Source organism: Mustela nivalis (assembly GCF_964662115.1).
Source record: "Mustela nivalis genome assembly, chromosome: 2".
NCBI lineage: Eukaryota > Metazoa > Chordata > Mammalia > Carnivora > Mustelidae > Mustela > Mustela nivalis.
The window spans coordinates 163,609,046-163,634,479 of record NC_139021.1 but is presented as its reverse complement, the minus strand read 5'-3'; the positions used below and the strand labels follow the sequence as shown (position 1 = coordinate 163,634,479).

At 42.5% G+C, this 25,434-nt stretch overlaps 1 protein-coding gene across 2 annotated transcripts in view; it reads right to left on the bottom strand.

Annotated features, from left to right (window-relative positions):
- SORCS3 (sortilin related VPS10 domain containing receptor 3) overlaps positions 1-25,434 on the bottom strand; it is a 587,951-nt gene that overhangs the window by 95,845 nt on the left and 466,672 nt on the right. The window contains exons 8-11 of one of the 2 annotated variants that reach the window (XM_082722548.1): positions 21,574-21,663; positions 13,480-13,659; positions 4,148-4,294; positions 2,505-2,607 (exon numbers count right to left, since the gene is read on the bottom strand). In XM_082722548.1, coding sequence (XP_082578674.1) covers positions 2,505-2,607; positions 4,148-4,294; positions 13,480-13,659; positions 21,574-21,663 — 520 coding nt within the window. The remainder of the gene's footprint in view (positions 1-2,504; positions 2,608-4,147; positions 4,295-13,479; positions 13,660-21,573; positions 21,664-25,434) is intronic. The other variant, XM_082722549.1, reaches the window with a different exon arrangement.

Below are 25,434 nucleotides of genomic sequence, written 5' to 3'. Positions count from 1 at the left end.
TGCTTAGCTTCAAAGCACAGTGGTAAGAATATTTAGAACCCTCGTGCACCTGTTGGCTAAAAGCAACTGTCTGACTCTCCGGACCAGAATTCCATCTGCCTTCCGTCTTGAGACGGCCTCAACAGCAGTTAGAGATGAATCCTGGCCTCCATGCAGCTCCCCTGAGACCACACCTCAGAGCGAAGGGGAAGAGGTGGTCGGTGAGCAGCTGGAGGCACGAGCAGAAGGGAGGGAGCCCAGAGTCACGGACGCCCAGAAGCAGGTGAAATGACTGGATGTGTGAGAGGGCCCTGGAGAGACAAGCTCCATGCCGGCCACTGAAGACATCCTTGCTTGACTTCATAATTATTTTCCTGCAAGCAAACCACCTCTCAGGGAGAGCTGGTGAGCAGGGTAAGGAGAAGCCAGGCATGAGGAGGCATGTGCCAGCGATCTAGGGCTGGCTTTTCATCAGGATCGCTTCAGCTGTGTTACACCCCTCCCAACGCCCCCACGACATTTGTATGGCAAGGAGCCACACAAAGTTATGAGAGTTACAAAGCACAGAGTAAAAGGCATTGGTAAATTCTGATATACAGTTGACCCTTGAACAACATGAATTTGAACTCTGTGGGTCCACTTGTGATTTTCTTTTTCAGTAAATACAGTATAGTGCTGTAAATGGATTTTCTCTTTCTCACGATTTTCTTAATAACACTTTCTTTCCTCTAGTCTACTTTATTGTAAGAATATAGTATACAATACATATAACATATAAAATATGTGTTAATTGACTCTTTATATTATTGGTAAGGCTTCTGGTCAACAGCAGGTTATTAGTAAAGTTTCAGGGACTCAAATATTATATGTGGATTTTTGACTACAGGAGGGTTGGCACCCTGAACCCCCACATTGTTCAAGGGTCGGGTGTCCATGAACAAAAACTTTCAAAAACAAATGTTTATTTAACGTATCCATGTTTGTTCATTTATAAAGACTTAACATTTGACTAATTTAAGGGTGCATGATAGTCTCAGGTAAATCTACAGCTAATCCCACCTCACTATGCTCTGAGCACTCTTCCAGATCTTGTGGACTCTCCTATCTCTGATTTTTACGAGACGACGAGGGTTAAATTTCTCTAATATTACTGATGATAAGAGCTAATGTGTACTGAGCATTCAACATGTCCCAGGCACTGTCCGAGTACCCTAAATGCAGTTCTTCATTTAACCCTTCAATTCTGTTATGTCAGTACTGTCAACCACACTTTGCCACTGAAAACACTGAAGTTCAGAGTGGTTAAGTCACACAGGACAATGCCTGGCTATACAGTTGGCATACTAAATAATAAATAATATTAACTTTCATTATTGATTACTCTTTTTCTTTTTTTTTTTTTTGGATTACTGTTTTCTATGTTGCTTCTACTCCAAGCCAGGGTGTCCAACCCACAAGTTGGGAGGTCCGACCCAATTAAGAAGTGTGGGGATCACTCCCCAAGCCAGAATAGCAACAGAACCTGCCCTCATCTCTCACTAACCAGGGCTGAAGCCTATCCTGAAGCCAGTGGTGTTCAATATGGGGATTCATTTCCTACGGGGTTGACAGAAGGACCTAGAATGCTCACTGCAAATCTCATCCACATGGTGAGTCCCCAGTGGCATTTCAAAGTTCTTGCCACTGGCGGCACAGGGAAGGAAGTCGTGTCTAAGAGAGAGGTGACTCTAGGAGCCAGAATTTCAGGTTAACGAGACAAGACAGAATGTACCACCTCAGGGAGTCAATGTGAATTTATCTGCTTTCATTAGAGAAAAGCCTACCACCAGAGCTCTGACTTCAGAGATGAGAAGCCCGCCTTGCTTTATGCCACCAACGTATTCCTGAAAGGTGCCTAGAAATCAGACGCAGGCTAATCAGAGCACATTCCCCGGGCACCTTCATTTTCATTTCAGAGTTGCTTCATCTTCATTTCTGATTGATGTTCAGTGGACAGTGGTTCCAACAATGCAACCTTAGGTTTCTTCTGCCCTTTCCCCCAGGCTCTCAGCCAAGTGGTTAATCATGTGTAAACAAACCTTTACATGCACCAGAGACCTCCTGATTAAAAACAACTCTGGGGTGAAAGCCTTTGCAAAGAATCCTCTGTGTAAAGAGAAAACGACCCCAACTTATATTTGGTGAGCTGGCAAGTTCATATACCAAAGGTGTCTTAAAGTGAGAATTCCCCATGACAAACAAGCTTTCTGATCAGTCAGTTTAGTTTGAGAAAACCTCTCGCTTCTTGTTAAATAAGCACAGGGGACAGCTCTGTGACGGTGTGCAAAGTGGGTAACCTAGAAGTTACAAGTGTCTTGAGCTCTTTTCCTGGGTCACAAGACTGGCCCTGGGGTGCTATGACCCTGCTTATTTCCTGGGGAGAGTGCTCATCACTGTCACCAAAATGCTCAAATGAGTCCAAAGAAGTGATAAATGTATTCCAGAAGGCATCAGGGAGGAAGAAGCACAGGGAATGTCTTTCTTACCTGTAGCCACCACGAGTCCCGGGGCTGTCTCCTTGCTAGAGATTCTTCCTGAGGAGTATGGATTTTCAGAGATCTGCAAGTGCAGGTGTAAGGAGCAGAAGGGCTGAAACGGAGAAGAAAACAGCTTCATTCCAGCAAACTTCTGACCCACAATCCTGCCCCACCAGAGATGAGGCTTCCAGAAAGAGCCGCCCACTAAAATTTGGGCAGGAGACATTTCTGCCTGAGGCAGCGGGTATGCTCATGTCAGAAGCTGCCTCCATCCCAACTGTAGGCCTCCCCTCCCTTCCTCATCTCCGCCCCATCCATCAAGGTCCAGTCCATAGTCAGCCTCATGAAGCCTCCCTGACCATTCCTTCCCACAGAATGATCCTGACCTTCCCTTGTTTCTGATCTTGACCATGACATCCAGCTCTTTAGAGCTATAGGCGGCCACTGGGAGGGATGCGGAGGGGAAGCTAAGTGAACAGTCTCCAGGCCCCCATACTATTCTTTAACCAGATTGCTTCTCTTTCTCCTTTATTATCTGAGTCCTGTTTATAATGTTACTTGAATTTTACCTAGAATGTTTGAAGACATTGTCTAAAGCTAATAGAAATATATTTTCTTATTTATCCTTATTTGGGTGTTCTTAAAAAGGATGAGGGATTTATAGAGATGTATCCTATATAATAAATAAATACAAGAGAATGATGATATTGGGGAAAGGAGAAAATAAGGTTAAGAAAATAAGATGAAGCCATGGGTAAGGTTTAGGAAAAAAGGAAATCCACACTGTGACCAGCTCCTGGAGGTGGGTGTGCATTTGTCTCTGATCTTCCTGGAACACCAGCAGAAAAGAGGGGGTTAGATTAAAATCTACAGGGGGGAAAAAAAAGGAAAGGAAAGGAAAGGCCCTATCTGTTCCCATATTCCTGGTTTTTAACATAATGTCTACAGTATGGTAAGTTGGTAATAAAGCTTTTTAGCAATTGCAAAAGGCAACTTTTTTGCTCAAAAGAAATGTAACCATTTCTGGGACCTTGGAAGAGTTTCTCACATAGGTCCGCTGTAAGCACTGAGGGTCACGAATTTCACTGTTAATGATTTGTCTTCCCTCCCCACCTTAGAGCTGCCACACCTGAGGGCAGAGGAAATTACTTATTTATTATGTCCTCCAGAGTGCCTACCCCAATATTCCACATACTGGACACCCTGAGAATGCTGACGGATTAACCACTGTCCCACATGGACACCCCAGCCTGACCTCTCCTGGGCTTGCAAAGCAACTTCTGCTTACCTTGACATCTGTCACACACTCATCAAATTATTTCATATCAGTATCAGTTAGCAGGTGTGTTTTCTACTCCTGAGCTCTGTCTAGAACCCTGGAACTCAGGCACTATTTCTTAAACATGTCTTTATTGTACTAAGAATTAGAGAACATAGTGTATTCTAAGTACAAGCCTGTGAGTTTCAATTGAACTTTCTATCCAAGTGGTTTGGCAGTCTGAGGCCATAGATCATCGCCCTGGGACTTGTGGGAAATCCCTGCCCAGTACCAGCTAAGTTCCTAAGACCGCCTGATAGAAAAAAGCCCCTGATGGGACATCCCCAGGTGACCAGCTTGCCCTGTGGACTTCATGTGAGACTGGGCGACTGACCAGCAGGCAGTGTACTGGACTTCCATGCAGGTCCACATCTGGGGCTTGAAGTAGGCGCCAGTCTCTGCCCTTGTTGTAAGTGATGTATGTCTTCACCTGGTCTTCCACCTTCTTGTTTGCCAAGAATATCCCTTTGATACCTGCTACCTAGAAAAAAGGGCAAGAGATGGAGAACCATGTTGGGCCAAATGCTGGTAAGTGCTGGGACAGGGTGTTGGGGGTATAAAAGAAGAGAAGAGGAACATGGTGAGACATACCATATACCATATGGTCTTTGAGAGAAGTTTAAGTTCATCTCTGCACCCTCTGCCACCTGCCCCGACCCAGATGTCCCACCGCCCTTTTACCCATCTGCTTTTTCCCACTTTATGTGTTTCCACATTCTGTTCATAGGATCTTATCCTTAATTATTAACATTCCCTCTGAGGTGGCATTGGTTTATAACAACTGAAGGAGTTACCCCTTTCTGGGGAGCATTATGCTTCTGCTCAGGAGGAGCTTGTAGGTAGATATTGGAAGCATAAAGTTCTGATCCTTAAATCCGGAAGTTTCACTTCTTGATTAGTAGTGAAGCAGATGTTTTCAGGCAGATAACCCAGCTTGGTGACCTGGCATCCATCTTTGGCTGTGCCACTGGCTCTCTGGGGGATCCTGCATAACTTCCATGTCATCTTTGTGTCTCAGCCAATGGTCACTTTGAAACAGACAGAATCAACCTGCCCTTCCTCTTTTTCCTCAGCTGCCTAACCATGGCTACATGAGATGACGCAGAGCCCTCTTCCCAGAGTTCCTATCTAATGAATTTGCATACCCTTGATGTTTAGAAGGGAGAAGATCATCACCATGAAACAAGAAGCTAGGGAATTAAAAGAAATTTATGATTCAGAAAAGTTATAGAGTAAGTACAGATTCAAATCAAACTTTGATTCCTTCCATGTCTACCTTTTTGGCAGTAAGAACAGATACTGTGAATGACGGCACTATGTCAAAGACATTCCCTAACTTCCTGTACAATTCCAGCGTGCTCCAAAGCCAAAAGATAAGTCAAATCACTTAAATGTATATAAACTCAGAATTTTAAGTGCATTTATTTCCCATTCTTTGAGGACCGTAATTAACGGATAGAATACCAGTGGAAAAGAATTTTGCAAAGTGAGCTCTTTTACTGTTTTTTAATGACATAATTTAGTTGGTGAAATGAGAAGTTTGTTTTTGTTTTCACTTTTTTTTTTAAGTAACCTGACTGCCCTTGAAAAAGAATGCCAACCCAGATAAAAACAAACAAACAAGCAAAACATAGACAAAGAATGTCAAGTGGAGAACAGAAGTTATCTGGGAAGGACACCACCAGGGGAATTTGACAAAGGGCCAACTAAGGAATTGATTAGATTCCTAACTTGAACAGAGGGTGGGCAAGGACAGAAGCCAAGGAGGGGGGGCACTGGTGTCAGAGTTCTGTCCTTTCCCAGAAAACCCCTCCCTACCCTGGCAGCTTAAAATCAGTGTCATTTCAGGAAGACTGGGATCTTCTACGGTAATCTGGGGACTCTGAGGCTCTCTCATCACCTCAGTCTTTAAAACTAACCACAGAAGCATTTCTCTTAAACCTGACTACCGATTATTCCTCACAGAGAATGGAATCTGTATTTCTTTCAAACTGTCTGTCTGATGGAGGCCTTTTGGTATTTTCTTTAGACACAGCTGGTACATTTTCTGCTGGACCACCAGATAATGTTTCTAAAGAACTCTCTCCGCTGACTCAACTGGTCCCCTCCAAAACATACCCAGGGCCTTGGTGTCTCTCTCCCAGGAGAAAATATACACAAGTCCAACTCAGACTTCTGAGCCTGCGCCTGTGGGGCTCCTGTCACCCCCATCCACTACCTCCTCCCTGGATGCCTCCTGGCATGAATTACTAGGCATTCAGCTGCCTCTTGTGTTCTTCCAGATGCGTGTCTTTGGCAAACGGAATGGTCACTACCATATTTTCTCCCTGAGCACCACACCACTCAGATGGGCATTTTTTGCATTCCCCACATATTCTGAGAGCAAAATCTGGAGAATGGGGTCTAAAAAGACACAGGAAGGAGAGATTTCCAAGGAAGCCTTCTGCAGCTCTGAAGGCCTTTCTCCTGAAGGTGCATATGAGCCACGGCCATCTCCCTCCAGTCCAAGAGAACCAGAACAATTTTGATTTGTATTCGGATTGCTCAAAACCCATATTGCTTCTTGAGTCCATATCATGTTTACATAGGCTGTAAGTTTAGAGGGCACTTTGATTCTGTGTGCCCTAGGCCAACAGCTTTCACAGTTCTTGACTGCAACCCCAGTACAAAATGCACGTTATGTATGCCTCAACCTAGTACCCATACCCAGGTAGCCATGCATGTGTGCACATGGAAGCACATGTATGTCTCTAAAGCGAAAGTATCATGAAACACTACTGAGCCTCACTGCATACGATATGGATATGAAGCAGTGAGAGAATGAGACACCCATTTTAACTCTTCCACCCAGGAGGTACCAGGCATCTGATAAACTCTGATTGTGTTTCCTCCTACTGTTGTTTGAAATCAGAAGCATGGCTTGCAGCTGCGGGCCCCACAGCTCAAAGAGAAGGGCACCAGCTTGGGATGGCACCCACAAGTACAGGTCTGCATGGCCCACTTTCCTTCTGGAATCAATTTGAGGTATGAAGGGAAGCTGAAAGCAGCCTCTTGGCAGAGCACTGAGTCCAGGTGGCACGGGCATCTGCTGCTCACCTTCCTGGGCCCTTAGGACAAAGAAACCAGAGCTCTGCTGAGAAAAGCAATTACCACGGTCTCCCTTGGGCTGTCCCTAGAGTGGAACCGGTGGTGAGGGACCAATGAAGGTGAGTCTCAGAAAGATGTCCCTGTGGTGTCTGTATGCAGCTGTCCATCTGGCCAAGGATGGGTCACTCGAGTTCATGATAAAGCAAGGGTGTGGAGCAAAAACAGAGATAGAGAAAACAAGGGAACATCGCTAAGATGGGCAAAGAAACCAGAACACTAAGGATGATTCAGATAATCTCATTTTACCCATCCTAGTGAGATCCACGTAGTCATTAGGAAATTCAAATTAAATCCACACTAAGGCACTAGGGCATGACCAGGCTCCTCTCACAGTGGCCACACACACACACACACACACACACTCACACACACCCCTGATAACACCAAGTGATGGTGAAGATGTGAAGCAAACAGAACTCTCATACATCTTTGGTGGGAATACAAAATGAGAATATCACTTTAGTAACAACTTGGTGGCTTTTTATAAACAAAGCCTTTCACATTCAACAAAGCAATCATACTCCTAGGTATTTACCCATGAGAAAGAAAAATTTGTGTTCACGTGAATGTTTATATTCATTTTATTTATTGTCACACAGAACTGGAAACAACTTCAATGTCCTTCAGTGGTGAATGAGGAAACAAACTAGAGCACATCCACATAATAGAATACCACTCAGCAATTAAAAACCAAAAATGGAATGTCTACGGATACTCAACAACATTGGTGATTCTCAGATGCCTGATTCTAAGTAAATGAAGTCAAACTCAAAAGACTATATATTGTATAATTCCAATCACATGAAAATCCAGAAAAGACAAAATAGGAGAGAGAAAGAAATCAGACTGGTCTGGCAGTGATTTGGTGTGGGAGAGTGGTTGACTACAAAAAGGTCATCAGAGGAAATATTTTGAGGTGATAGTTCTCTATGTTTATTATAGTGGTAGTTACACAACTGCATACCCCTACCAAAACTCACAGGACTGCATAACAGAAAGGGTAAATTTTACTATACATAAATTTGACCTCAATTAAAAAAATTAATGTTAAAAAATGCATAGTGGGAAGAGCCTGGGCTTTTTATTCATATATACATGGACTGGTTCAAACATAGCTCTACCATTTTACTATCTCCGTGATCTAAGCCAAGTTACTAAATTCTCTATACGCACTGTGCTCTCATAGGCACCAGGGAGAATGATACCTGCCACAAAAAGATAAGGCAATTGGGGCGCCTGGGTGGCTCAGTGGGTTAAAGCCTCTGCCTTCGGCTCTGGTCGTGATCCCAGGGTCCTGGGATCGAGCCCTGCATCGGGCTCTCTGCTCAGCGGGAGCCTGCTTCCTCCTCTCTCTCTCTCTGCCTGCCTTTCAGCCTGCTTGTGATCTCTGTCTGTCAAGTAGATAAATAAAATCTTTAAAAAAAAAAAAAAAGATATGGCAATAGATCAATGATTGACTATATATAAAATTTAGACTATATATATAGAGAGACCTATGATTGACTATATATGTATACATATATATATATCAATGATATAAATGATTGAAAAAATATATATATAAATGTATATATATATATAATTTAGAGTTTTATATATATATATGCATATATATATATATATATAAAATTTAGAGTTATCCAAACCAATACTATGGCCTACCCATCATATGGCTACCGAGCACTTGAAATGTGGCCGGTGGGAGTAAGGAACTGAAGTTTAACTGCATTTTATTTGAATCAATTTGAACTTCAATTTAAAAACTGATACCCAATTCTATTATTGGCAAACTTTTAATATGTTTGGAATAACTTGGGTATGTGAATCTACTTTTTCTACTGTAAATTTTATGAAATGTAAATACTGATCAAGTATCTCTGGTGAAAATTTAGCATATGAATTGAGATGAGGAGGAAGTATAAAATACACTCAGAATTTGGAGATTTAGTACAGAAAAATGTAAAAGATCTCATTAGTAATCTTTCAAATGGAGCACATACTAAAATGATAATATTTTAGATACTTAGGTTAAATAAAATATATTATTACAATTAACTTCACCTTTTTCTTCTACTTTTAAAAAATGTGGGTGGTGGAACATTTAGAAGTGCATCTGTGGTTGGCTTCATATATTTAGTCAACATCGCTGGTTTGGGGCATTACCTGATTCACTGTTGTTATTATTATAATGAGGTATGAGTTGGGTGCTTCATATCCTTGAAAATATTGAAAAAAATGCACCTGACCAGCAGCTCAGAGCATGTTTCCATAATATAATTGAGGGTGTTGGAAAGAATATTTGTTTCTTGATTTATCAGTGGAAAGCAACTAAGAAGAAATGTAGGTTGGAGTTAGTGATATGAAGAAACCACGATAAAGCTCTGTGTGAAAAGAGTTTCACAGAATAATGGTGAAAACACATAATAGATTATATTCATTGTCCTCATCAGACTTGTTTTGATGGAACAGTCTCTGACACCTTAAAAAAGAGATTATTATTTGGCCTTCAAGAATTATTTTCTCACCTGATTATGTAATTACAGCCATGTCACTATTGTACTTGAAAAAAGGGATTCGAACCATAAGTGACTCTTAATCTCACAAAACAAACTGAGGGTTGCTGGGGGGAGGGGGGTTGGGAGAAGGGGGGTGGGGTTATGGACATTGGGGAGGGTTGTGCTTTGGTGAGTGCTGTGAAGTGTGTAAACCTGGTGATTCACAGACCTGTACCCTGGGGATAAAAATATATGTTTATAAAAAATAAAAAATTAAAAAAAAAAACACAATGAGAAAAAAAAAGGGGGGATTAAAGGAAGAATGAGAAGGGACTCTATATAGCAGGAGACTATTCCAATAGACCAGGAAACAGACAATGTCTTTGCTTTACTCAGTTTAATGAGAGTTCAGTGGTGGTGGATTCCCATCCAATGGTTTCCAAGGTCTTTTAGTGCCAAGACTGTAAGATGAACTCTCAAGTAAGTTCTCATTTTCTTTGCCCCTTTCCCATGGTCAAGTAGAAGCTTGAGGAGGCCACATGCAAGATGGAGTGATACACTAGGAAGTAGATTTAAGTGGTTGTGCTCATCCAAGCCAATTCACATCTGTGTGACCTAAAAGCATCTCTGACATTTCAGCAAGGTTAAACAGGTATAATATTCTATCACATCATACTATAAAGTTATACATTAACTTGGCGTAGGGTACTGCATGATACAGCCAATATCATTTTCTAGGTATGTAGATATAAGAGAAAAAGAGAGAGAAATATGAGCCCATCAGAAAATGCCCAATTCTTCAATCCAGCTCTTTACTAGGATCTCTGCAATATTTATCCCCACTGTGTCCGAAAGTCACTAAATATTCCATAAAAATGGGCATCTACTCATCAGACTCTAGTTCTCGTATCACGTTGGGATTCCACCAGACATGCCTTTCTCCCAAGTTCCAGTAATTCATCCTTTAAGCCAATTCATCTTCAAGTCCCTCCCACCCCCCGCAAATTCCTCAAGTTAGAATTAACCTTCCTCTTTACTGATTCTACAACACAGAAAGTCACAGCTTTAATACAAGTTAGTCAGTGATCACTGTCTTACCCTAAAAGGGTCATGTTTCCTTCTAGTAGATTGTGAGTCTCACGCACCAGCTTCATCTCATCAAACAAAACACACTCTATGGAAGTGTATTAATTTAGTTGAATTGAATGTGAAAGCTTACTAGTTTTCCCAGCTGCATTACTCAAGGGCATTCAGAGTCCAGAAAAATTATAGTCTCTTCGCTAACTGGCCATATGGTACACAATCTCAATTTCTATGAGAATCTCTAGTGAAGGAGGTTAAAACCAATGACCCCTAGAGACCAATTAAATTCAGCTTTATCTCCAAATCACAGAATGCATCTCCAGGTGCAAAATAGCATCACCCTCTAAAAGCCTTCAATATGGTCATGGTCTAGAGAGTGTCCAGATACAATTTATTCTCTTGGTGTTAAATGCTTTCTAGAATCTGAACTCCAACCACCTATCTGGCACTCATTCTTGTACCTAATGAGCATCTATTCTATGCAATTATATTTGCTGGGTCAAGGTCTTACAAAACACACCATCCATCTAGTTCTTGACTCACACAGGTCTTAAAATATGGAATACCTTCCACTTCTTCCTCTGTAGGGCAAAAAGACTGATGATCAGATTGGTAACATTGCAAAAAAGAACTGGGCATATACAACTCATCCCCATGTCCACTATTTTGGGAATCTATTCGCAAAGAACACATACTCTGTACCCCACCGTAGTGGTGTTCTAGGAAGAAGCTTCCACAGGAGAGCTTTTGATTTGCTATTTAAGCATATGACTAAAAGGGTACATCCAGGTTTGGCAGGCAGGATTAGGAAGCCCACCTGCTTCTACATAACTTTTCAAAGCATTAAAACTGACATTGGATCTCCATTTGTCTCACTCTTTTTCTTTCTCTCAACTGACTCCAATCTGGGCAGGTCAAAAAAAAGGAACTTTGTTCATCGACTTCTTCAAAGCCCAACAAACTAGATTGCAAGCTTCCTCAGGGCAAGAATCAGTCTCTCTCCTGCCTTCTTCATGGGCTTTAACACAAAGCAGGGGCACAATAAAACTTGATAAAATTAAATGAAGAACAAACACAAAAGAACTGGTTTTAGAGAAGTTGTCTGTCTTGCTTTTGTAGAGATGAAATGGCACCATGCATTTTTCCACCAAAAGACTAAGAATGCAAGACTGGCTAGATCAAGACCAAAATATACATATATTTAGGCACATTCTTCATTTTTATCCATGCTCCAGTTCAGATCAGAGTGTCTATTCACAGTAAACCAGCATACTCTTTATTACAAAAGGGACAGCACAGTGCCAAATGCACCTGCCTTATCAACAAGGTCAGAGACACAGGGATCTCTAAATTGAAAAGTCATCTGCTGCAAATGTCTATCCTGTTCTCCTGAAGTCTGACCACAGAAGTATGAATAATCCTCTCATCTCTATAGCCTCACTTATAAGAACAGGAACCTGGTTGCAATGACCTCAGTCCCAGGAACATTTCATCCAAACCTTCCACCAGAGGTGACTTACTGCCCAATAACAAAGTATATTTCTGCCTCCAGGTATGATTAGAGTCAAGGAAATTTAAGCTTCCCAAAGCTCTTTACGCACCTTAGTCATCTTTACCAGTTTTTGTAATTCTAAGAAAAAATCTGGGCCATTTCCCAAATGGGAATCTTGTTAAGGGAATCAGCACTTGGCAACAACCTCCTAGGAAATTACGGTATTTCTACTGGATTTGTTTTATACCCAGTGCCATTCACTTCTCTCTCTCTTTTTTAGTAGACTTCTATTCACCCCCAGACCTTTGTGTGGTCCTCTTACCTAAAAAAGTAACTTGATGTTTTCACTACTCTTCAGTAACTTTGACATCAGTGCAGGGATGCTAGAACACTGCCAGGCCCTGCTCAGAAGACACCACTATAAAGCAGGAACCCCTACACTGATCCCTCTGTTCTGAAAGCTGCTCCCACTCCTCAAAGATGAAAACTAGTAAGGGAGCAGCTCACCACACCATCTGAGGGTACCACTCATGACAGACAACTCCTCCCTCCATGAATGAATGATCTCCACCAGCACAGCAGGTATAGGGTTGACCATCAATCACTGATAACTGCTGGATAAAGAAATACACCCCTTTACTCAAATTAATCCATCATCCCAACAAGGCGAGGACTGTGGCCAGGCCATCAAAGGTCATACACAGCCACTAGAGACACAAAAAGTGACCCAGCTTTAGGGTCACTGAAACAATTCGTTTTTCTCTAGTGCCTCTGTGCAGTCACTTGGTTTCCTAGAGAAATTATTCTTTCACTGGTGATCACATTTAAAAACAAAACCTCAATATTAACTGAAAACTCAGTACAGTGATCATATTAAACAACAACTCAATGGAGGTCAAGGTCAGTTCTTCACCCTGCACCGATGTTGGCATATGATGGCATTTCGGGGAAACCCTCATCCCCAACACTGATATTCACTCTTCTTTTCCTGTAAAACTTGTTCACGAGAGGTAAATTTCCAAACAATTGAAGATCTACTAATAGATACGTACCTCCATTCAGAGTCCGTAGAAGTGAGAACGGGACTCAAGCAAGCCCATGTAGGTCAAATACTTGGGTGTCTGGCTCGTCATCGTGCTCATCCACAGAAGAATGCCCACTTCAGCCACCATCTATTCAAGTTTGCTGAGTCACCCACCATACTAGATGCTTTATGTATGTTCTCTCTCATTCTCACAACCGTCTCATTGGCAAATATTTAATCCCCTTTTACGAGTGAGGAGATGGAAGCATAGGGAAACTAAGTTCCTTGCCCAAAGTCATACAATTGCTAAAGGGTATAGCTGCCTTCTGCCCGAGGACTGGCTGACTGCAATGCTCATGTTTATCCCATTAAAACTCCTGCAAAAGAGAGGCAGACCCTGGTGCAGGACCACCTTGGCTACCTACCTCATACAATTCAATAATAATGTTTCCCATTAGACCTCGGCTACTCTTAATGTTCTCCATGGCCAGAGTGAAGTAGATGCCACGTGTGTCTGAGATGTAGAGGTTGTACGTGTCATTCTGGTTCCATTCTTGAACGGCTGCAAACACTTGGTTCTCATCAGTACTGATGATGTGCATGTCCTGGAAGAAGATGGAACACCTATAAGGCAGCAGATCTCCATATCCCTCTGCCCATGGGGGCCCAGGGTAATTACCATGACTTATGAATGGGGGATAAAAAGCCTGAGTTATAGGCAATGTTAAACAATTCTGTGTCAGACCAAGGCTATAAATTAAGAGCTTTGTGATTTTTGTTCCTTGCTAAGTGACAGTAAGATGGGTGTAAGGGGCTTTGGTGGGTATCATTTTCTATGGCTTCAAGGGATTCATCCACTTTCATTTTTTATTTTTATATCTGAAAGTTAGTGTTAGCACTAACGGAGACATACGGCCTTGCAGCAGGAAACTCACACATGCAAAGAAGACAGGGCTTATCCCTTCTTTAGATCTTCATTTATGTTTTCAAACTTTTTAGTGTAGTGGCTGCAAAACTTCTCTTTGGGGTCTTCAGAGTCATCCTTTGCAAGAAGGGTGGCAGGGAGGCAGAGCCAGTGGGTAGGGCTTTTGGCTTCCACCTCGGTTTCAACCAGAGGGGCACTACTTGAATCTGTTTTATCCTAGAGTTCTGCATGATATTTGGGGAGTAATGAGGGAGGTTCCACTAATAAAATAATATTTGAAAATCACTGACAATACCAAAAAGGAAACTCAACCTTGAATTTAGTGTTCTGCGTCTTAGCTAGAAGTTAGCTCTATGGTGTAGAATGTGTCTATGTCCCTGAGCTTCAACTTTTTCACCAAAGTATTGAAGAGGTTGGGCTACCGCTAAAAATAGCTACCATCTGAGCACTATTCTAAGTCATCTAAATGTATTATTTCAGTTAAAAATCCAAATAATTCTACAATAGAGGTAGTATTAGTCCCATTTTACTGAGGAATAAAATATGGTACACAGGGGTTTGCCAACTTGCTTCCCATTATAAAGCCAGTAAGTGGCAGAACCAAGTGTTGAACGCGTCATACAGCTCTAACCTACTTGTGAGCTTCTAACCACCTGGATATATATGAGGGAGAAAGCCTCTGGATTGGAAGTTGCAATCCTATGACCCATGAGGTGAATGGGAATCACAAATGTTTGGTCTGATCATAGCCTCTACCGAATACTTGAGCGATGTAGTCTTTTAGATGAAGTCAGCACTCAGGAAGCCTCAGCCTTAAGTGCCCAAATGTTCTTATGACCTGCCTCTTACATATTCATGTTAACACCCTGGTCCCTGAAGTCACTTTAGTTTGTATACCTGGACTAGGACATTTCTACAATCAAATCTAATCAGTTCACAACTCAGAAGAGTTTATAAAAGCCAGTTTTCGTACATGGCTAGGCACTATACAAAGATGATCACAAACTCAAGTCCTTTGCTAAGGAATTCATGCTTTCTGGAGGAACTGTTGGCACAGACAAACAAATGCTGGACATAATGTAAGAGTTAAAAAACGCGTAACTACACAGGTAGATACGCCAAAGAGTAATGGCATCCCGAGAAGGCAGAAGACCCTGGTCACCGTGGTGGCAAGCACTTGTAGTAGGGGCTTAGGCAACTGAAGTTGACAGTAAATCACCAGGCCGGGTCTAGCTTTTACTTTCTTTGCCCAATCTTTCCCAGAAAGGATTTCAGCAACAAAAGAGGGTAGCACTGTCTTCTTTTATTGCTGAAATCCTTTCTGGATTTCACAACCGTGGAGCACTTCTCCAAGACGTTTTTTGGAAGGAGCAAGCTCATTCGATTTGGACAACAAGGAGGTGGGAAAAGTGAGAAGCGCTCTGGCTCTTTTTATTGGAGGATCTGCCAGATCTCATCCTCTGGCCTTGAACTCCCTAGGTCGCTTTGACTGAGACCTCTCTAGTTCACTTGTGTTTACACACCTTATAGAATTACAGGATCCTGCTGAGCTGCTTGAAAATGGAAATAAGGCTTCCTCTTAAAAACCCTGTGATGAAATTGTGTTGTGTTGGTGTGGAATGAAAGCCCGAGAACCCAGTAGGAGGGGAAATAGCAGCTGCAGGAAATACAGATTAAATTCACTTACCCTGTTAAAAATGCAATAGAAATGCCGGGCTTTTCCCAGATGTTTTGGTTATAAAAATGAATGAGCTAAGTTATTTTAGACTAAACTAATGTAAAAGAAGTGGGGGAAAAAAAAACTGAAAACACTGGGGCACGGTCAGGATGGAAGGCAGCCAGGCTTGTTGTGCCTGTGGGGTGTATCACCTGACTTACAGGTACAACAGGCTCGGGGGACAGGGTGCTCTCTAGCAACCAGGACCCTGGGAAGTTGGCTTGAAAAATTCTTAATTTCCCTAAGTCACTTGGCTAATGAATGACATTACTAATATTTAAACCCAAGACTATCTGAACTCTGTTATCAGTGGGAATATAACTCAATATGCATCAAAATGACCTAGAGATCTTAAAAGCAGGCAGACTCCTAGGTCCCACTGCCTGAGGTTCTGAGTCAATGTGTCTGGTTGGGAAGGCTTAAGTCCTACCATCTGGACCAGCCTTCCAGACAAGTCAGGTGCATGCAGTCTGGGTCATCACTCCTTGAAAAAGCTCTGAGCTATGTGTCCTCTCTCCAAATAGATCTTCTAGTTGAATACGAATCAACCAATAATAACCAGAATATTATGCCTTCAAGAACAAATGATTCATTTTCAGTATACTGGTCTAATAGAGAGCTGAATGATAATAAACCATATTTCTTGAATCCTGCAACCTCAATCTAACCCCAAAGCATATGTCACCTCCTTCTGAAGAAAACGAAGATGTGCTTGCTACTCTTGAGAACAAGCAGAGCGAGATCTGACGGGTGATGAAGAGAGAGACTGAAGAGGGGGGAAAAGCAGTAAGGAAATTCTGGTTGGCACTTCAATAAACTGGAATTTGGACAGCATCAGACATAACCACACTCATGTTTTTATTTGGAGAACAATTATAAATAACACTCTCCCATACCCTCCCATTAAGTTGGAAGAATCATAGTTGCCTTTTGCAAACCTAATGTGAGACTTCATAGGTAAACAATGGTGAAAACACTTCCCTGTGATCGAAACATTTCATATAATCTGGGCTGAATGTAACTTCATTCACTATAACACACGCTATTCAGCATCTGCCATCCACCAGACATTATAATAGAAATACAGAGAGAACCAAGATGTACAACATGACCTCAAGCAGATGCCCAATGGTGGTGGGAATGTCATGCCCTCCTTGCCTTCTGTGAATCTGACTAAGGTCCCTGGTACGGGTACTGATGGGAGTACAAATGCTTATAGATGGGGGCGGTCAAGGGGGCATCCATCAAAATGCGTGAAACCTGATTGGCTTGAAAGCAGTTTTTCCCTGAGGGAGGTGAGGACAGAGTGGCCCCACCATAAGGGGCCCTGCATTGGCCCACCTAAGTTTTACCCAGAAGGAAATACAAAACTAGCACAAGATTTTGAGGAGGAAAAGGGGATAATTAGAACTGCCCAGTGCAAAGATTTGGCTACACTAGGCCAGCTTAACTGTGAGATCCCAGGGTCCAAGGTGGATTTCAGTGGGGCAGGGGGAAGGCTTACAAGGTGGCTGCAACATCTCAGTAGTGATACATGAGGGCCTGGACTAAGGAAGCAGGTTTTCTATGAGAATCCTACAAAATGGACTGGTGAGATATCAGGGAAGCAGAACCCACAGGGCGACAAAGGAAAAAGGCATATCTTTAATATGTCAGGTATGTGACCTACAAAATTCTCTCATTAGCATGCTCATACAATCATAATTAAATACTCATAATTAATGTGCGTAATTATTTATTCTACATCAGTCTCTCTCATTAGCTCATAAGCTCCCAAAGAGCAGACACTGTGTCTTTCTTATGTATCACTGCATTTCTAGCACTTACTAAATATCCATAGCACATGGTGGATATCTAGTAAAAGTTTTTGTATGAATGAGTAGAGTAAGTAAACACAAGAAAGGGATGAAATTTTGTAGATATGATATAAGGTAGAGATACTGAGCTTAGGTCTAGAGTTTTAAAATGGTTTTCAGGGGAAGTACTTCGAAAAAGCAGTCCAGGGTTCAATAGGTATGAGATGGGACTGTGAACATAGATGTCGCCGATATGACGAGAAGGGATGAGGTCACCCAAGAACCATGCAGAACACCAGGAGAACTTAGGATCATCAACATTTAAGGGTGGCAGGAGAAGGGGAATCAGAAAAGTGAATTAGAATAAAATATGCCACGGGGCACCTTGGTGGCTCAGTGGGTTGGGCCGCTGCCTTCGGCTCGGGTCGTGATCTCAGGGTCCTGGGATCGAGCCCCACATCAGGCTCTCTGCTCAGCAGGGAGCCTGCTTCCCCCCGCCCGCCCCCCGCCTGCCTCTCTACCTACTTGTGATCACTCTCTGTCAAATAAATAAATAAAATCTTAAAAAAAAAAGATGAAATGTACAGTTAGAAATGAAATGTTTTTTTTAAACATTAAAAAAAAAAAAAAGAATAAAATATGCCACGAGGAGGAGCATCAGGTGTGGATTTTTTTTTTTTTTCTAGCAGTGTCAAGTGCTCCAGAAAGGTAGAAAGAAAGAAGGAAGGAAGGAAAGAAAGAAAGAAAAGTTGTAGAAATGTTTATTGGATTTGGCTTGGAGGTGTTCCCTGGTAGCAATGGCTAGAGGATTTTGGTGGAATAGGAGAGAGGGGTGTGGGAGAGCAGAATACAGCTGACAGTGAGTTGAAGTGTAGATAGGAAGCACCAAAAGAAATTAGAATTACAGATAACATTTTAAGAAGTGTGGCTGTGACACAGCAAAGAAGGATAAATCAGTATTTGGGGAAATGTAAAAATTAAGGGAAATTGTCCTAAGGAAATTAAAGAAAAGGTTAATATCACTGTCATTATCATTATAATAAATTTTCTCAAGCATATTTCCCTCTCTTTCCTTTTATTATTCAAAATGGGATAAAACATCTTCTACTGTCAACTAAAAGCAAACCCAGATTTAGGTAGGGAGAGCCTTTATGTGCAAGACTATCGCAACAGGGAGAACACTCTGGCTATCCTATCTGCAAGTCCCTCAGGGTGATGGCAGGGGAGAATTATTTTTATGGAGAGAAAGTAAAACAAGGCTAGAGAGAACTGGATATGGGGAGCCGGGTGAGCAAGTGGTGGGAGAGGGGCCATTGAACAGGATACCATCCTCCTTAGCCGATTTTTAGAAGGCTTGTTAATAGGGGTTGTCCTGAGTTCTAGTGCCTGCTTAAGCACCCAAGAGTGGCTCCAAGTTCAGAGGTTGGGGTGGGGAGGAGGCGAAAGTTGAATTAGCCAGCATTTTGTCCAGTTTGTCCCCCAGTGGGGACAAAGAGTTCAGTTAACCATTTATAGATAAGGAATGAGAATTTGGTCTTATCCAAGGTAAACAGGCAGGCTTCTGTATCTTAGCGAGGGGCATGGGGAAGAGTGGGTTTTTATAGTGAGCTACTTCTAGGAACACAAAAGAGCTGGTTATTTCTTAAATCTCGCTGTTCTCCAGAAGCACTGGGCTCAGTAAAGTTCAATGGTATCATGATGCCCATTTCACAGGTAAAAAGACCTGGGCTCCTGGATAAGCAAGTGGCAGAGCTGGAAAGAAAGCTCAGGGTTTCTTGCTCAGAAGCTCCACTGCCTTTCAGTCAGGCTATACCACGGCTCTCGGTCATTTGTGCCCTCACCCCCTGCTGGTGCGTGGCTTCCATTCCCCTTCCCTGCCTCCCCCCATGCCCAGGGACTGGTTACAGAGGACTCAGCACAAGGTTGCCACTCCTAATAATGCCACTCATTATTAATGGTGTTCATTTCATTCTCTGCAAAACGCTCCGAGCCACAGAGCACCCCAGGGGAGCGTGTTCTCAACAGACAGGCTGGGAGGAGGTGTGTGAGGGCAGTGATGACAGGGGGGTTCTCCTTGTTTTTGTAAGCAAGACGCCCAACAGCAGAGGCAGCTCCTGGAACAGCAACTACTTGCTTAAAAGCCATTTCCATTTTTAAACACTCCCACCCCCTCTGTCCTCACCTCCTCAGCCCAGGCTGGGGAAAATCAGAGCCAATGCTGGCTAATAAAGGGGATCGATAACCATCCAGCTATTTTCACAGCAGCCCTCGTATTAATGAAGCTGCTCTGGATGGAGTTCTATAAAAGGGGCCGCACGGAGAGTACTCCGCCACGATAAATTGCCATGGGGTTGCTGACCATTAATGGAGTGTTCCAGGGTTGTGATCAATCCCAGGCTTCATTTGTCCCCACCTGCAGCCACACTGCCCAGGGGAGCAAACTGTTTGTTTATCTTGGAAGGTTAAAAATACATGAAATATGCACACAGTGCAGAGACAGAAAAGGCCTTACGCTGGGGATATGGTTTGGAAAGTTCTCGAAGTACTTCTCCTGAGCCAATAGGTGGAAATCATCAAGTTAACTGCAAGAGGTCTTTCTCCTTCAGAAAAAGCCTGATTACAAACTTCTCCATCCTCCTTTTTTCTTAGCAGAGATACTGCTTTCCTGCCTGGGTTTAGAACATCTGATGGGGACATCCTGCAACCACGATGTTATAGAATGGTCCCTTACCAGCCAGTCACAGACAGGGGAGAGAAAATGAGGAGTTGATCCCATGGCCCCTGGGGCTACTTAATGCAGTCCCTGCTCATCCCATCAGCCTCTCTACCCCTCTTTCTGCAACCCAGCCTTCTTGAGATGGTGTTTAGTTTGTTGAATGGATATTCTCTCTCTTAAAATAGGGCCTATGTGTGCCTTTTCTATTGGTTTCCCAACCCATGTTTGCAGGGTTAACTCCTTAATCCGCTTACATCATCTTAAATCTCACTTTCTTAGGAAATCTGACCTCAGTATCTGTATAGGTAAGCTCCACCCATTATGTCACAATGGTCCTTGAACTTCTATACCTATAACACTCCCTACACCTACAATTGCTTGTTCAGTGTCTCTCTTCTCTACCAGAATATAAGCTCCACAAAGGCAGGGACCATTTGTGGCTTCTTTTGTACTCTCTCCATAGAGCTTAATTTAGTGCCTGGCACAGAGTAAAAGCTGAAATGGAAGAAAGAACAGTTCAATAGTTGAATAAAAGAAGGAGCAAACGAATGAATGGATTTATGTGTGCATGTAAGAATGAATGAATGAATGAATGAATGATGAGTGAATGAAACAACCAGGGGTGACGATTACCCACCATTTTGTCCCATAATCCCTCCCATCTCTGTGGTCATTCAGCCTTTCATGCTGTTTCCCAGCGCCAGCTTACAGACCGGATGCTTTACAACTTACATTTGTTATGTGTCCAACCAGAACCTAGCCTTTTATTGGAGCCTTTTTAGGTAATGCAATTGTATCCTGTCCATGTTTAGACTGAGGTTCTAAGATCCTTCTCCTCCAGGAAGTCATTGTTCACAAGGGATGGAGTCCACAGGATAGGTTTTAAGATTTTCCAACAAAGGAGTTAAAATGCCATCATTTGATATTAACATTATAGTAAATTATTCCTTTTTAATTACTCATAATGGCAGAAGGGAGCAGAAACATAGGCAGTGCATTTACATTTTGCATTAAAATGTAGAGAGAAGCATGAACTCCACAAGACTCACCTGGGCACCTTTGTGCATACACACCTATAGTGTCTGGGCTCCTGTTGGGGCCCTTCTGAACCTGTCCCCAGAAGGGATTGTGTGATAGCTCTCCTTTCACTGGGAAATGACTCCAGACTATACAGGATGTATGAGACAGGGAATCAAAGCTCTTGCCTACATGCCCCGCTGAGAAGAGAATAGAGAACCCAGGCTGGGCCATCAGCAGAGGCCAGAGCCCCACAGTGGCAAGTGAGGCTCAATGCCAGCTGTTCCCCAGGCAGAGGTCAAACCTCCCTGCAGTCCAACATGGCAGTCTCTCCCTGCTTGGACATACCTTGGGCAGGGAGTACTTGGGCAGCTTTATCTGGGCAAAGGCCTCTCTCCGATAGGACACGTAGTAGCTGGCTCTTCCACCAGTTGTCACCTGGATCATAAGGGAAACACAGAAAAGTCAGATGGGGCCAGGGATCATGGCCAAGTTGGAAGGTATTAGCTTCTCCATCAACAGCCACAATAGGTTTGTGATAACCTTTCAGAGAGTGTCCCTTCCTGGCACTGAGCCTCCAGTCCCACAGCACTGAGGTGTTCCCAAGTCACAACACTCAGATAACAAATAAATGACAACAGTCTTTCCCAATGGTTGACACCTTCAGTGAGAGCAGGGACTCTGAATTTGGTCACTGTGCTCTGCCTACATACACACCTAATACATAGTTTCAACTGCAAACAGAAACTACTCATGTGAGATGTACCCATGATCAATTTATTTTGCCTTAAAATAATTTTCTATTGCATTGCAATCATGATATGATTGTGAAATTTTTTTTTTCTGAATCCGAGTAACTACTATTGCTCAAAAGCTCTTGTTACTTGAAATTAATTTCATTTCTGTTCTGAGCACATTTTTTTCCCTTCATATTTACAAATCCATGCACTGAGAAGGTAGTTTTTGTTCCTTTCCATGTGCAGGTGATCTAAAGGAATCAAGGGTCAGAGGAAGAACTCTGGATTGGAAGGTGAGAAATCCTGAGTGTGAGTCCCAGCTCTGCTGTCTGATGGCTAGGGGAGTCAAGCTCTGTAATCCTGGGAAGGATAGATTCTTATAGGAACCTGGAAACCACTCCAAGAAATGGTCCTCTGGTCTGGGCTTGTTGAAAAGCCCTGCGAACATGGCACAGCTCTGCAGATGGTGCTTCAGCCCAATCGTCCTAACTTGGGGGGGGACATTAATATTCACCAGGGAAGTCACCATAGCCTGTTCAGAGAAAATAGCAGGACAACAGCAACCTGGCTGCCATACTGAGGAGGCAACTGCTGGAGGCCCCCTCTTTGTTCTCGTCACACACTTGCTGGAGACAGGCCAGTCCTCCCACACCAGTCCAAACCTGGTGGCCATCCACAGTGGCTGTGGGGAGCAGGCGAGGTGCCACATCTATGGAAAGCCACCCATTGCTCCTCCCTCCAAGAGATGGCATCTCCTATGGCTCCCTGTATTTCTGCACAGATTGGAAGCACAGAGACTGCCAGGCAGAGAAAATGTTAAGAGTCTGAGTGAAGGCAGAACCTTGGAAAAAACTTGGTGCAAAGACTTAAGCTATGAATCAAGAGGAGAGACCGGTTTGGTCCCTGGGACCCTGGGATCATGACCTGAGCCGAAGGCAGATACTTAACCAACTAAGCCACTGAGGTGCCCCTGGTTTTTGTTTTTTGATAAAACATCTATTCTGAATCTGTATCATTCTGCACTGGCTTAGAGGTGGGGCATTCACATTAAGATCAATGAGTTGCTAAGAAGTTTTTTTCTTTTTAAAATAAATTTCAACTGCATAGAATCAGATTAAAATATAACCTTTGGTACTAAATACACAGTTATCACTAGTCCTTGCTTAATCTTATTTGTTTGTTTAATTTCCTTCTTTCTTTCCTTCATCCTTCTCTCCCTCCCTCCCCCTCTCTCTCTTTCTTATTTTAAGTCCAGTTTAGTTAACATACAGTGTTATGTTAGTTTCAGGAATACAATATAGGGATTCAATAGTCCTATATATTCCACAGTGCTCATCAAGATAAGTATCCTAATTCCCATCACTTATTTCACCATTCCCCCCACTCAGCTCCCCTCTGGGAACCATCTGTTTGTTCTTTATAGTTAAGAGTCTGTTTTATGGTTTGTCTTTTCTTCTTTGTTCATTTGTTTGTTTCTTAAATTCCACATATGGCTGAAATCATATGGTATTTGTTTTTCTCTGACTGACTTATTTCACTGAACATAATACTCTCTAGATCCATCCACGTTGTTGCAAATGGTTAGATCTCATTATTTTTTATGGCTGAGTAATGTTCCATTATAGAGATCTATACCACATCTTCTTTAGCTACTCATCTACTGATGGACACTTGGGCTGCTTCCATAACTCGGCTATTGTCAGTAATGCTTGAATAAACATAGTCATGCGTATCATCTTTTTGAATTAGTGTTTTAATTATAAATTATAAAACCAACACATGCACGCCTGTCAACCGAAGAACTGGAACAGTAGTTTTAAACTTAAGCTGCATCAGAATCACTTGGAAAGCTGCTTAAAACTCACACATCTGGGCCCCACCTTCAGAGTCTTTGAGTTGATCACTTTGGGGTGAGGTCCAGGAATTGTCTTTTCTAATGAGCTTCCAGGTGATGCTGATACTGCTGGTTCAGGGACCCCAATCCGAGCAGCTCAGAACTAGAACTTTAAAGACAACTGACATACACTTCTGTGCCTCCATGCCCTACACCCAACCTGACCCTGGCCTCCCTCTGAGATATAGCTATTTTCCTGATTTTGTGTTAAAAATGATGATAAAGTGTTTTTTTTTTAAATTGGGGCAAAATTCCTATTATATAAAATTAACCATCTTAAAATGTAAAATTCAGTGGCATTTAGCACATTTGCAGTGTTACGTAATCTCTACCCAATTCTAAACAATTTTTATCACCCGTAAAGGAGATTTCATACCCAGTGATAAAGTTTTTAAATCCCAAAGTAAATGCTCCAGTCACTTATCATAGGCTTAAAAAATAGCTCTCTACAGGACACCCTGAATGTCACCAAGCTTGCCTTGGGGAAATAAAGCAGCATCAGAGAAGGCTAGTCCTGTTAGTGAATGCTGGCCAAGAGTACAGCAAATAAAAGAAACTTCTCCTGAGAAGACCTAGTAGGTTCCATAGGGAACAAGGTAAGAGCACCACTGAGCATCTGACCAGCCCCACAAACAAAACTGTGTCCCTTGGGGTTTCCAAATCACCAAGAGCCAAAGCAGAACAGAGTGGTCTCCTCAACAGGGTGATGGGCACCACCAATTTGGGAACTCTGCCCAGCTATGCCTGACCTGAATTGTCTTTTCTAATGAGTGAGAGATCCCAGACCTTCTCTCTCACAAGCTTACACACACAACTGAGAGACTTTGTGCTTGAGCAATCAAGATGGAGATTATATTTCAGGTACACGATGGGACGATCCAAACTACTAAGGGGCTGATGAAGCCCCAGGAGGCTAGAGGTTCTTCCAGTATCTAAGAATCAGAGTGTCTCCCAGTGATATCAACCTGGCTCCCATAGTTCTGCTTGGTCCTGGTTGTATCCTTCTCTGTATCTTCTACCATCTAATTCATGGTTTAACCTCACTTTAAGGCCAATGGGTTCATGTATGGGTTATTGGATGCTACCAATTCATTACAATTTCTCTCTCAACTCTTGGCCTCTGTTCTCTCTAATCCTACAGCCCTCTCAACATTCACTCAACATTCACATATTCCATTCACATATTCCTTCAATCTTTCTTCCATGTCTTCTTATAAGGTTTCAACCTCCCTGATTCTTAGGAAGTGCTGGCCTCATGGCCAAGTGATTGGTGAATACATAATAATAAAAGTAATGACACAACGGTCATTGATTGAGTTTCATCTACCATGCTCCAGAACTGCATGTAGCCATTATATAAATTATCCAGTTTCATCCTCATGACAACCCTTCAGAGACTACAAGATACTGAGTGACTTGCCCAAGATAAGATAAATTTGAACCCAGCAAAGTTTGGCTCTAGACCTATTCTCCCCCTCCTATGACCAAGAAGGGTCTCCATTCATCTCATTCATCTCACTATAACAGTAATACATTTTCTTGACTCCCCGATGTTTTTAAAAAACATATAAAAGTCTC